At 37.8% G+C, this 14,438-nt stretch overlaps 1 protein-coding gene across 4 annotated transcripts in view; it reads left to right on the top strand.

Annotated features, from left to right (window-relative positions):
• The window catches only part of PTPN22 (protein tyrosine phosphatase non-receptor type 22), a 45,147-nt gene extending 33,992 nt beyond the window's left edge, over nucleotides 1–11,155 (top strand). For 2 of the 4 annotated variants that reach the window (XM_067468093.1, XM_067468095.1), the window contains 6 exons: nucleotides 812–839; nucleotides 1,725–1,817; nucleotides 3,310–3,410; nucleotides 7,624–7,654; nucleotides 9,420–9,497; nucleotides 10,616–11,155. In XM_067468093.1, coding sequence (XP_067324194.1) covers nucleotides 812–839; nucleotides 1,725–1,817; nucleotides 3,310–3,410; nucleotides 7,624–7,654; nucleotides 9,420–9,497; nucleotides 10,616–10,680 — 396 coding nt within the window. In that variant the 3' untranslated portion in view covers nucleotides 10,681–11,155. The remainder of the gene's footprint in view (nucleotides 1–811; nucleotides 840–1,724; nucleotides 1,818–3,309; nucleotides 3,411–7,623; nucleotides 7,655–9,419; nucleotides 9,498–10,615) is intronic. The other 2 variants (XM_060772598.2, XM_067468094.1) reach the window with 2 other exon arrangements.
• Nucleotides 11,156–14,438: the final 3,283 nt, after the last annotated feature.

Below are 14,438 nucleotides of genomic sequence, written 5' to 3'. Positions count from 1 at the left end.
TCTGTTTTCCTCCGAGACTGGAAGAGTACGATTTCTCCAAGGCCACCCAGTGGGTTTTCATGGCCAAGCGGGGATTTGAAATTGATCTCCAGAATTACAGTCCAAAGCTCAAACCACTATTCTACACTGGTGCTCTCCCCTAATGATACCTCCCTGTTCCATGTGTATGAGTAATGCCATGCTGTCTACATAAAGATCAACACTTGGATGATGAGAATGGATTCTGGAATAGGAGAGCTGGGGAGCCTCAAATCCTCCCAACTCTCTAAAAGTTAGATTAGGCAGGTTGATCAGTAAAATTGGATCAAGACTCCTCTTCAATTGGACTCCCTCAAGAATTACTTCTCAAAAGTAAACTTTTTTTAAAAGCCAAGTAAGGCAGATTTTTCAAAACTGAAAATACAGAAAAAAATGTAGACTAAAAGTATATAACTTTTAGGAGAAATATGACCAGCCTCTTGCTCACACTACGATCTAAGCGTTCTTTCCATAACAGATTATTGAGGATAATTCTGTTGAGAGAAAAGAGATGATTTAGGGTGAATTTTGAATTCACCCTAAATTTTGAACTGGGGTCATTTTGAATAATGACACTCTAGAAGACTGTATCTCCTGGGTTAGGTCGTCCTTTAATCTAAATCACCTTTGAAACAATAATGTTGCTGTCAATGTATGGATATATATGAAATGCGTAGCTATCTTCTGTTGCAATGATTGTGCCTCGTATAAGTTCATGTGCATCCATTAGAAATGAAATATAATTGAATTAAGGCTAGAAGGATAAAAATATTCTCTTTTTGTTCATTTTCAGAGTGTGAAACTTCAGAGACCCAGATCAGGTATGCAATCTCCATTCACTTAATCTCTATAACTATTATACCTGCTGGCTTAGTAAGGAAACTTATGGTCAAACCAGACACCAAGGTGAGTGTGTCATTCCTCCGATTAACCCATCTTCTCTACTGAGATTTTCTCAAAGATACATGTTTCATCATTCAGAATTGCAAATTAAGGCTCTTTGTCTCCCAGTGACCAAATAACAAAGCATTGTAAATGCAAGACATGTGGGTAGAGAAAATTATGTGCATGGCAAGGAGGACATCAACACATGCTAAACATATAATCTATTTTCAAGGATAAACTTGCCTTCCCTTCCAGAACAGGACTTCCTCAGAAAAGCATGCATCCGCTATCAGACTTGCAAATTAAACACTTCTGGTAGCCAATTACAATACAAAACATGCGAAGATATATAAATAAGGAAAATTATATATTTTGACAATGTGTGATTTTGACCACATGGGGGAGTACGTGTACAAAAAAACCTTGATCATCATATTGTTCAGTTTGACCCTGAATTCAGGTTGTTCTTTTAAGTCCTATTTCATAACAATTCTTTTTCAGTAGAAAAAATATTCTGTAGTGCATACTATATTTTTGTGTCTCATTCTCCTGTTTATTTCTTCCTCCTTTTACACAATTGCTGTAAAATATACAGAAACAATATTTAGATGCATCTTTTCAGAGGTCATCCATATATATTTGAGAAATTAGAGTGCATTTGTATTCTCCTTGGAAGGACCATTGATTAATACTTATGTCAGACTAGAAGACATTTGAGATGATACAATGCTGATCCATCATCCCACAAATTTATTACAGACATACAGCATTTTTGAAAGTGTGCTGATGGAAATGTGTTGCTAAGTTTAAATCATATATTGTTTCAGAGATTCCTCGAGATCAATCTTCATCGCCTCCTCCTCCACCACTTCCTGAAAGGACGCCTGAGTCATTTCTCCTTGCAGATGATGAACGTAAGTACACTTGTTTCTGCTGTTTCGTAACAAACACGGAGCATTTGGCCTTCGATCTGACCTTGTTTTGGCCATATAATGAGAAATGACACATCTAGACAGTTTCAGCTGGTTATTCAAGGCAAAAGAAAGGCCTTGGCAGAAGTATTCTTGGAAGAAGACCCTCTTGACTTTGAGAATGGTTTGGATGCAATCCAGGATTTTAGAACAGACACAGCCAAAGACAGCTTACGCCTGATGATACCCAACAGCTGGGAAGAGAAGGAGGTCTTCTAGTAAGGGTTCTAGAAGGTCACTTCATTGATCAAAAAGCAACATCTTGATTGAAAAGGAAAAAATTAAAATATCTAAATCACCCCCCCCCCCCAAAAAAAAAGTGGAGGAGAACCATGGCAACAAAAAGGTCAGGAGAAATTATTCCTTTCATATACAAAGCACACTTCTTCTCGAATGTTTTGCCAATTATTCTTTGTAATGTTTCCTTGTAATATAGGTTGGGCCCACAGAGTGGATATCACTTTTGTGGCCTCTGAAACCCAGACATAGCTTTGCCCCCAAGCTACACAGAAAGCCCCCCAGACATGTGAAAATACACAAATATGCTCCCAGTTCTAGAAGCACTACAGAGGGACTGAAGAGGAAAATTGAGGCATTGGGGCTTGGTGGAGGCGGTATAGTCCAGGAAAGTTTGGAGGAAGTGGCCCCTGACCCTCACACAGTTGCCCAGCTTGGTTGTAATGCATTTTTAAACTTAGTGCTGCATTGTTGTCATGTGTCTTCAAGTCATTTCTGACTTTTTGTGGCCCTAAGACAAACCCATCACAAGTTTTTTCTTGGCAGTATGTATTCAGAAGAGGTTTACAGTTGCCTTCTGCTAAGGCTGAGAGAGTGTAACTCACCCAAGCTCACTGAGTGAGGATGCAAATTCTGGGCTTCCAGTGTTGTAGTCCAACACTCAAACCAAAATGCCACACTGGCTCTTAGTGCTAAATACATACAACAAAAATGTTGCCAGAGAATGTTTACAGAACTTCAACACAAAAAAGTGTCCCATGCTATTTATTTTAAAGTCCAGTATTATTATATACTGACTTATCTCACAGCAGTGTATCAAAGGTACATGTGCCATATGTCCAAAATGGGAGGAAGACATTTTATTCCCGATTTTTGCGGTCTTACTGAACTAGAAATACAAGTAGAATGTGATATGACAGAGTCCCTGTTACCCATGATGGGGAAACTCATTTCTTCTGTCCTTTTTTTCTTAGGTATTTTTCACAAGCTTTGAACTTAAAAAATCTGTTCAATCAAAGTAGAAGCATACATCTTGGTTTATTTGATTTCTGCAGACAAGAACAAATTTTGGCGACATTCTCCTGGCTCTATGAGAATATATGAGGGTTTCTGTACACACTTCAAACACCATTTGAGTTTCAAGCACTGTTTATGCTTTGGAAATTATTCTTTTGATGAATGTATTTTATTTCCATAGCTGAGCCACCTGTTATGAACAATGTCACAAGGCTTGGAGATTCTGGAATTAAGCTGACAGAGAAGTCATCAAAGGAAGCAAAGGGCTTCAGGAGGAGTAAGGTAAAAAACATGGAGAATCTAGGTCGTGTGAGAAGAGATAACTACAGCTGGGTCTACACTGCAACGTAATGCCATTTGGAACTAGTAACAAATTTCCAATTTACAAACCGTTCATAGTTAAGAACAGGAATGACACAACAGAAAGTGAGATGTATCTACCCTTAGGAAGGGAAATTCACTCTTGAAAGAGTTATGTGGAAAAGGTGTCTCCATTTAAGCTTTATCTCCAATCCTTGTTTCCACAACAAGTCATTTTTTTTCAAAATCCAATTATCACAGGGACAGAAAGTGATGTGAAATCTTCTGAACAAGGGCACAGAGAGCAAAATAAACACTACAGGGGTGTCAACCCTTCCCTATGCTATCCAGAACTAAAACGGATATATACTTTGGCAGGAATTACACTTTTAAAAAGTGCTGGTTCCAACTTACATACAAATTCAACTTGAGAACAAACCTACAAAAGCTATCTTGTTTGTAACTTGGGGACTGCCTGTAATGCAATTCAACTGCATTGTACTGCCGTATATGGGTCTATGCTGACCATATAATGCCATTCCAAATGGCATTATATGGCAGTGTAGATGTACCCCATATGCCTTTTCAATAATTACTGTATATATTTAACTGTGCAACTTTTCAATGAATGAAGGAACAGAATTTTTCCTTTCTCACAGCAATCCATTTCTGAAGTACATGAAATTCAGGCCCATCTGCACTGTCATATAAAATCCAGATTATCTGCTTTAAGCTGGATTATATGAGTCTACACTGCCATATAATCCAAAGCAGATAATCTGGATTTTATATGGCAGTGTAGATGGGGCTTCAGATTTTTTTTTCCAAATTAGCTCTTTTCTGGTGGAAAAACTGCATTGTCCTTGGATTTGAGCTATACAGTATTTTGCAATGGGAAAAAATACATTTCCTCAACTCCAGCATTTTTTTCTAATTATGAATGCTGTATGAAATGAAATTGTATATATCAAAAGGTACACATATAGCATCATGTGTCCTTTTTCACATGGGACATTCCTTTGTTTGAAAGCATTTTTATTTGGAGCTGTAAATCTGGTTTAAGGCCTTGAAGTTGTCCACCAGCAATTAGTACATGGCTAGCAGGCTAACAGGAACATAACTACCTGGTCATAAGCTTCTCCAGGAACTGAGTTTCTATTTAAATTATAGTAAGGGTTTCTTATGATGTGACCTTCCCCTTACTAAATCCTGGAAAACTTATAATCTCCTCCAGAGAGCATGACCGCAGACCATATTGGGATCTCAACTCCTGAATTTTTCAAAAATAGTGGGGTTTGGGGAGCCAGAGTCCAAAACTGTACCAAAGATGAAAGAGTCATCCAGCTGTATTCCAACTTTCCAAAGCTTGGTTTCAGATATTGGAAAACTGACAATTACCAATTTTTCGCCAAAATAAATAGATGGATGGATAGATAAAATGGCAGTTTCCCTTCACCTTTAGGTGTCTAATACATTTCTTGCATCCAGTTGAGCATATGTACTTTTAAATTATTAGTTTTCACTTTTACACACTAACAACCACCACAAGACTCACTACCTTCCTGCTTTCATCCATACTGGGAAGAAAAAAAATTGTAGTAATATTAATGCAAAACAGACTAAGTGAAGTGCCAATAGAGAGAGAATTTCTCTTATTTTCCAGAAAAGGTCCTACTATGTAATGGAAGCAACACTGGGAACATGTTGTTGAAGGCTTAAATGGCTGGAATCACTGGGTTGCTGTGTGTTTTGCTATGGAATAATGGCCATACAGCTCGGAAAACTCACAGCAACCCAACACTGGGAGCATTTCTCATTGTGAGCACTAGAGGGGGAACTAACCAAGAGAAACAATTATGGCATAACAAACTGTGGCTTCAATGACTCTAACACTACACAATCAAAAGAATCTTTCTTGGCTACCCAATATGTACAAAATACATCATGCAAGCCTTTAAAACTTTGCTTGCTTCTTCATCAGGCAAACCATACAGGAGAAGAAAAGTGACAATGTTAAGAGTTCTACATTTCAGCTTAGGCGTTAATTCTGTTGTTAGTTAAGATGGTCTGGAAGGATCTTAGTGCAGACAGTGACCATCACTTCCTTGGTAATATGGAGACTAGGGATAAAGGGCAATAAATAAATGACAAATAATGCAATTTTAGCTCCATTAGTAACAGTAAAATAACTTCTCTTGCAAACTATCTTTTGCAAACCTAACTGCTCCTTTCTTAGACAGAGAACAGTGGATTTCTCAAAATGTTACTATACTATTATACTCAGAAAAGTATAATGGATTTAGTTGTATTTTGCCACATGGCCAACATGGCTACCACTGGATATGTTTCACGTAACTGAAATCAGATGTGTAATCAACTGGGACCTGCTTCTTTTAGGAGAGATGGGACCATAAATATGAATTCACTTGCTAGTTTTGGCTGTAATTAGGAACTGGCTTTATTTAACTTTGGAATGTCAGGGCTCTGTGAAAGGGAAAGGGTGTCTTCTTCTTCATGTGGGCACCTTTTCACATTATTTTGTAAGGATCTAAACCTATCTAAGATAGGTTCTCTTCTTGTCTCTGCCTGCTTGGTGCTTTCTTTGAGAAATGTGTGTAATGCTGTGGTTAACTCATGGTTTCTATGAAATGAAATGGTGTCTGCCTCAAAAGCAAATCAGAACTACTGGATAAGCAGTGTCTCTCCCATCACTGTTTATGGTTTAGAGAAGGAGCCAGCACATTGGCTGTTTCTGATAAAAGGGAGAGGGTCACCAAGATAACAGAAGCAAACCTGTGCCACAAAGCTTGGAACAATTAAAAATTTGGACTGCAGATCACAGGATCTCCAAAGTGGCATGTGCAATGGGAGAGCTACCAAGTTCAGGACCACCCACCAAAAGTCCTCCAGCAATATAAATGTTTGGAGCAGTTCAGATCCCATCTTATCAAAGACAGAAACAAATGCAATATATACTTTCAAAGAATGGGTGTGCTTAAGGAAGACTGATACAAAGGTGACCCAAAACATCATCTTCCAGGTTAGTTGACCATTTGACCTGGGAAGACATTCTTCTACAATTCTGAATATGTCAGCCAACCAAATTGTAAGCACAGTCTTCACTAAACCATCTCAAGGAAATTTTAATGAGCTTTTATTGATGTGTTTAATTAATTAACCAATTAATTAAATTTATATTATAAATTTCTTCCCATATGAGACTCAATGTGGCTTACAATAATTAAAATTTTAAAATACAGTTAAAGCAAAGCAACTTTTAAAAACAATTGCATAAATCTGTTTTGTGCCATCTGTCCTTAATTCTAACGATGTCTCAGAGGTGATATTCCATGCCAAGAGTATGAAGTGAACCTTATATGAACTCAAAGTCATTGATGTATGATAACATAAATTTTAAAAAATTCTTCACTGATGCATCCTTGCTTTTTAATACTTAATTGAGAGTGTAATTGATTCAAATCCCCACTGCATAGCTGTATCAGTAAATATTACTGTGTCAATCGAAACGTTATTGTGTCTCCACCAGCTACGAGAATCACTGAAAGCCAAATAATTATTTGCCAGGGCAGTGAGATTTGTGTGGTCACCATGTGGTTTATGATGATCAGGCATGGAGAATGAGCACTCCATCATTCAGAAGCCTTTGGAAGTGTCAAAAATGTGACAAGAGTGATGTGCAAGTCATGACATATGGCTCCAGACAAGCATCAAGAGTGTGTCCAAGGGCAGGTTGAACTGATTCAAGCAATGCAAAGGGGACTTGATTTCTTTCTTTCAAGCACTGGCCAACTGGTCTTTCTTTCAAGCTCTGGTCAGTTTTTGTGGTTAAAAAATTCTGCCTCCCATTGAAAACTGGGGCCTAGGCTAATTATGAAACTATGGTGACTTCCTCAAAGACGAATCCTATCTGGCCTCCACACATAGTTCTATGAGTATCTCCTTTGACAAAATGGCTTCAGGCTAGCTTGCCAGGGCTTTTAATGCCCTTTTATAATACAACGTAGTTTTAGATTAAAAACAACAGTCCCCGTTTTTGGATTGTGGTATTCATAGATATGTTCATTGTTTTGCTGATAACTAGTTTTCAGTTATCAATATATCATTTCTTAATAATTAAGAGTTTGAAATCACCAATAGTTAATCTTGTTTCTCTCTCTCTCTCTCTCTTTTGCAGAGCCTGAAAATTTTTAAAAATGTGAAAAATAGTAAGTCTTGGTCAGAATATTGACAGTATATGTGCTAAATTTTGTGTCATGTGTGTAGTTTGCATTTGCTAGATGCCAAGGAACCATTTGTTGTTATTTGGCTCCAAGGTGACTTTGATTTATGGCCACTCTATCAGAGGGTTTTCTTGGCAAGATCTATTCAAAGAAGGTTTGCCTTTGCCTTCCTCTGAGAAACTTTGATTTGCCCAAGGTTACCCAGTGGGTTTCCATTTCTGAGCACAGACATGAATCCTGGTCTTCCAGAGTCTTTGTCCAATATTCAGACCACTATGTGACGCTGGCCTTAATCCTTAATAATTCAAGGTGAGCACACTCATTGATTCACTGTATGAATAAAAACCTCTCATATTCTCAGGTGTTTTCCACTGTCTCTAATTGTAGAAATGAAAATTTAAATTAAAGAGCTATGTACATAATTGCACAGGGAGAAAACATATTGTAAATATGAAATTTGTTCTGGATTCCCATTCTATTTTATGTATGGTATATAGAAATGAGCAAGTGTTTTACAACAGCTGGACTATATGTAATGATCATCTTGGGGAACACAGTCTTTATGCTTAGTGGCTCACCCTACAGTCATAATGTTAGTAATGTCCATAATGTGAATTGGAGCCGTTCCTCTCTCCGTTTCTGTCTGATAACCGGGCCATTTAATCATGACCTAGTTAAGCACCTTCAGAACAAAACTCGGTAACTTTTAAAATACTGATTTTAAGTAATTGCTCCCTGCATTTGCTTATTGCCTTCAAAGTTTTTAGTAAGTCAAAATATGTCTCAAAGATGCCTGTTCTTTCTGCATTTTGCTTTGTTATAAAGAAAGATGAGTCTCATCAATGTGGGCATGGAAGTGCCTTCAAGTCACCAATCATGCTTCTTAGCAAGATTTTTCAAACTTCAGAGTAACTATGTTCAATAGCATTCATTGGATGTTTTTCTGGCTGTATATAAGCATTTTATCCACGCTCTGGTCCCTGCAACTGGGATTACATTTTAAATGACCTAACCCTTTTGGCATGAATGATCTCATAAATCTCTCATCTAATAAACAATCTCCACCCCCACTTTTTCCAGAAGAGATCCATGTGACTGATGTTTGCTGTTGGATGATGTAAACCAGGGGTCCTCAAACTATGGCCCAGGGGCCGAATACGGCCCTCCAAGGTCATTTACCCGGCCCTCGCTCAGGGTCAACCTAGGTCTGAAATGACTTAAAAGCACACAACAACAACACCACCACCAACAATCCTAGCTCATCAGCCAGAAGCAGGCCCACACTTCCCAATGAAATACTAATAAGTTTATATTTGTTAAAATTGTTCTTCATTTTAATTATTGTATTGTTTTAAGTGTTATTAGCACTACAAATAAGATATGCGCAGTGTGCATAGGAATTCATTCATGTTTTTTTCAAATTATAATCTGGCCCTCCAACACTTTGAGGGACTGTGACCTGGTCCTCTGTTTAAAAAGTTTGAGGACCCCTGATGTAAACTATCAGATAGCTGGCTCAACAATTCTCACGTAGTTACAATATCTAAACAGGACACCTGCTAGTAACAGAAATGCATTGGATTCATAAAGAATGGTATCAGTCTATATTTTGGATCTTTCCCCTTTTCTCCTGTGCCCAGTTTAAGCAAAACAGCCTCTTCCTCATGGGAAGAATCACGTTTCAAGAAACCTTTAATTTGATTTAGATTGCTCAGTCACCAGCCGTTAATGTCACTCCTTTCATTTTTAGCTATTTGTGGTCCATCTTCCCTAGGCAAAGCGCCAGAGCCTGATCAATCACGTCATGCCAGCTCTGTTCTGAGTTTTGGTATGTATTATTTTCAATTTATCTGTTTAGTTAACTATGAAAATACAACATCCTTAAAATATGTATGCTTTGATTCCACCCCATTGAATGTTGTAGATAACCAAACTGCTAGACAAGCTTCTGAAGAAATTGGAAGAACTAGTTTTAAGGGACTTTTCAGATACTTTCAAATACTCTGGATACCTCCTATTGGGCTCTTTTCAGTGCTGTCCGTGGGAGTTCTCATTATATAATCTAAGATGCGATATATACATTGTCAGGTATAGCAATGATGCTTGTTACATTTATTAGAGATGATTGGTTGGGGAAGAATAACACAGGCACAACAAAAGAAGAAACACTGCTGCAAACAGTAGATAAGAAAAAATTAAATGATTTGAACATAAAAGAGCTATGGATTTTGGGTGAGAAAAAATGCTCCAGATCTTAAATGTGGAGCAATTTATCTTCTTTTCCAGAAAGCCATTGCCAGAATTCAGCGATTCTAGGAATATGGTATATACATTAACCCCAGACGAGGGGGGCTCAAGACCCCCCAAATTAGGCTGAAAAGACTGAGCTCCCTGTGCAATTATTTGGCAATACTCCTATGGAGTTGAACCTTCCTTGGAGTTAGCAATCAAAAGTGTACTAAAATCAGAAATATAATGAAATATATAAAGAGCCATTGTAGTTGATCCCTTATAAGAATAACAAAGGCTGCCTGCAAACTGTACTATCTGCACTCATTTGGAAATGCACAACACAGAACACATAGAGTGCACTTCTAAGTAATATTCTGTTTGCAAAAAGTCTTCATATTCAAGGATGTTTGAATGATAATGGATAGCAAAAGTAATTTGCCCTTTCCTGGGATGTAGATAAAATTATTAACAACCTGCTTGACAATGTTGAGCTGCCCAACACTAAAAATAGTTCTGGAGTCCATAAGTATATGTATGTTTGTGCCTCATAGTCAGTTGGCATTCATTAAATTACACAGCTTGCCTCCTTATATAATTTTTATGTGCAAACTTTAATATGCTGTTTCATATTCAGCTTATGTGAGAATTATATGCTAATTTCACATCAAACTGAAAGACCAGTGCATAAAAATAAGTCTTGGTTTTGTATTCCAGGCTTTGCAAACCGTTTTTCAAAACCCAAAGGGCCAAGAAACCCTCCACCCAGCTGGAACATTTAGAAGACCTTCACCTGATACAATTTGTCCTTAGCCCCGCAGACTTGCTTTGCTGTTCTGACTTTTGGTGTAACAGGATCATTATTCTGAAGAAACAGGTTTTTATTGTGATGCCATGAGAGAGGATAATATGTTTCCTCTATATGGTGAATACAATGTAATTTGATCTATCCAATGGATCTGGACTACAACTAAAGTAAATGGGAACACAAAACTGTGCTTGTTTCTTCCTTCCAGAGAAGAACCACTTCTAAGAAGGTTTCTGCAGGCTGTGTGTAGAAGTGTGAGCTATGCAAGAATAGCACTCTATTTCAGCAGAACAGCTCTGTTATTTATTAGTTAAATGTGTTTCTGATATATAAATGTGGTTTTCAAGACCTAACATTTATGTTTATTTGCTTTTGAAATATATCAGAAGCTGTCATGGAAATCATTTTATTCTATACAAATAAAAGGGGCTGTTGCACCCCAGCCAGAATTCACCTTGTACTCAACACCAGCCAAGAATCCAAAAAATAGTAGTAAAACAGTTTATTGAGAAAAATACATATAAAATGGAAAAGTCACCATAAGAAATAAGAAAGGCAAAATCCAATAGGTAAGGGGGGAAATAGTCAACCAAAACAAACTGGCAATAGAAAAAAAAACATTCCAAAGGTAAGAATCCAAACAGTCCAAATCTGATACATAAAACAAGGTAAAAGGAAACCAGAATCATCCATGAACATGAATAAAAAAAGCAAGACTATAGAAACTTCTTAAAACATGAGTCCAAACTCCCAAACTCTTAGACTCAAAACATGAACGGGAAACAAGATTCTCACTGCTTTACAGCTTTTCCTGATCTGAATTGTCAATGAAACAACTCTCTGATTTGAGATCAACAAAACATGAAGTCATGCCTGTGTTCTTGGCTGCCTTGCCTGTGAAATTTCTCACACTGTTTTTCATGAAGTCTCTGTGACTTTCTTAATTTGCTTGCTTCTTCTCTAAGATGAAGCCTGAGATTTCTGCTGACAGCAGGTTGTTTTCCGGCAAACTTTCTCACCCATCCAACTCCTTATCCTTATCTGGAATTGCTATGAGACAAGTAGGTCAAAGATGTTTGCTAGCCAGTGCATCTTCCTGTCTGCTGGACTTAGAGGCAGATTCACTTTCAAGCCCATTCTCGCAGACAGGATCTAAACTCCCCTCATTTCCCTAATTGAAAGACCATCCACTCTCCCAGGCCCTGGAATAACAATCCACTCATAGAATCATAGAATTGGAAGAGACCTCATGGGCCATCCAGTCCAACCCCCTGCCTAGAAGCAGGAATATTGCATTCAAAGCACCCCTGTCAGATGGCCATCCAGCCTCTGTTTAAATGCTTCCAAAGAAGGAGCCTCCACCACACTTTCGGGGCTGAGTGTTCCACTCATCATCATCAGCAGGCTGAACCAAAACAGGGGCATTATTTGCACGAATGTAGTGGAAATCAGGCAGTGACATATGGACATGGAAGCATTTTTGCTATACTGGTACTCTGTGATTTCCAAGTATGTAACTGAAATAAGAGCACAGCATGTAGAGGTACCTGGCCCTAAAGATCAACAAATAGGAAACATTCCTAACACAATGACTCATTTTCCTATAAAATAGCAATTGTGGTTTCTCAACTCCCTATATTTGGTTTTGAGCCATGTTTTGTTTTTAGTGACTAATTCTCAACCACAGCATCTGAGATCTGTTTTCCAAATCTTCAATTTTGGAAGTCCAAAACATTTACCCTCAATGCTTTTCAGTTAGCATGGTCCTCCAGCAATAAGTTGAGATTGGAGACAGTCAAGTCTGAACATATTCATAGAGGTTTTTGTCTCCTTGTCACTTTCAATTGTTGGGATATAGTGCAAAAAGATATTGAAAAGCCCTCCTAGTGGGCCCCAAAAGGCCTTATACTTGTCACTAAAACAATATTCTTTAATGTTCAACAGTTCAAAATGTGCCCTGGCAGACATGCTTGTAGGACAGTCATTCCCAACTTTTTTTTTTTAACAGGGACCACTTTGACCAGGGACCACTCTCCAACATTAGTATCAAAAGGGTTATGAATTAGTTTTGGTCAACTTTAGATTTAGTTTGGTTATTTGGTGTGCTGATTCAGAAAACTGCATTGGATAGACCACATCAACTCTAGTTTCCGAAACAGAACATATGCCATCCAGTAGTTGCCATCTGCTTGCACACAGAAAACCATATTTAATAATCTAGAGCTGGTGTGGTCTATCTAAGGGATCGGGGCTGGTCAGTGACAGGGAAAGAGTGGCAGGCAGTGCAAAAAGGGCGGAAATAAAATAAAAATGAGAAAAGAGGCATGCAGACCAGATTTTTGTTCTTGCTGCTTACTGGTGGTCCATGGCCCACAGGTTAAGAACCACTGGTGTAGGAAACGATATTTGCACTATAGGAACACATGCAAATAGTTGAATAAGTGAGAGCATTAATACTCAAAGTGATTAATCATCGGTTGCTGGTTCTGAACAAATTTCCAAAAAGAAATAAATTTAACACAATGGGAAAAAATCTAACTGGTCCTTGGTTACTAGCAAAGACACCCCCCCTCCACACACACACACAGGTTTGATAGATAGCTGTCTCAAGCTTAAAATAGTGGTCTGTGGACAATACCTGGAGAAGTTCGAGGGAGGGAGAGAGGGAGCGAGGGAGGGAAGAAAGAAAGAAATAAAAAGAAAGAAAGAGAAAGTTGCTAGCCTCCCATGTAAAATAGCTTAAGAAACACTGCTCTAGAGAACAGAGCACAAATGAGATTAAAGCGGACAAAACTGACAGATAGCCTTTTCTTCTAGGGAAAAAGCTTGAAAGGTTATGTTTAAATAAATCCTAAAGCATTTAATGAAATGTCTATGTGGGAAATGCAATATACCAAAATTAAATGTATTATTTATTTAGTATGCCAGTTAATGCTTCTGTAGACGGCATTTCTACAAAATTCAAGAGCCAAGCATATCTCATATTTATCACAAATGTGCCTAGCACCACCATTGGCACTGTACAAAAAAAAAAGGAAAGAAAAAAAGACTACTTAACTTTTAATGACATACTTACTGAGTTGCCAATAGCTACATTCTCAGTACTAATATTCCAAACTCTGACAGATAAGGGACTAGTTTCCACTTAAAAGCAAAATTTAAGTCAGCCATGTAGGTCAAGGACTCATTTGAATTACAAACATAAATGAGTCAGAGAATGTAAATTAGGTTGTGTATGTGAAAATCTTTAGGCAGGGGTTTCAATTTCGAGTTTATTTGCATGGTTCTTATACCATGGGATTTAACATGTATCTATAACACAAGGAGTGCTGTTGTCACTCTAAGGTTTCCATATATACTGCATTATATGGCAGCATAGATGGTGCCTTTGCCTCTCCTAGGATCTGCTGGAGAAGGGAGTGGGGTCTCATTAGTATACAAATGTGACTACAGTAGAGTCTCGCTTATCCAACCTTCGTTCATCCAACATTCTGTATTATCCAACGTAGTCCAGGGTGGGAGAAAGAAAGAACCCTTGTCTGTTTTGGTGCTAAATTGGTAAATACAGTAATTACTACATAACGTTAATGTGTATTGAGCTGCTTTTTCTGTCGATTTGTTGTAAAACATGATGTTTTGGTGCTTAATTTGTGAAATCATAACATAATCATAATGTAATTTGACATTTAATAGGCTTTTCTTAATCCCTCCTTATTATCCAACATTTTCACT

The sequence above is a fragment of the Anolis sagrei genome, chromosome 4, assembly GCF_037176765.1.
Source record: "Anolis sagrei isolate rAnoSag1 chromosome 4, rAnoSag1.mat, whole genome shotgun sequence".
Taxonomy (NCBI): domain Eukaryota; kingdom Metazoa; phylum Chordata; class Lepidosauria; order Squamata; family Dactyloidae; genus Anolis; species Anolis sagrei.
This window is presented reverse-complemented; position numbering and strand designations above follow the sequence as displayed.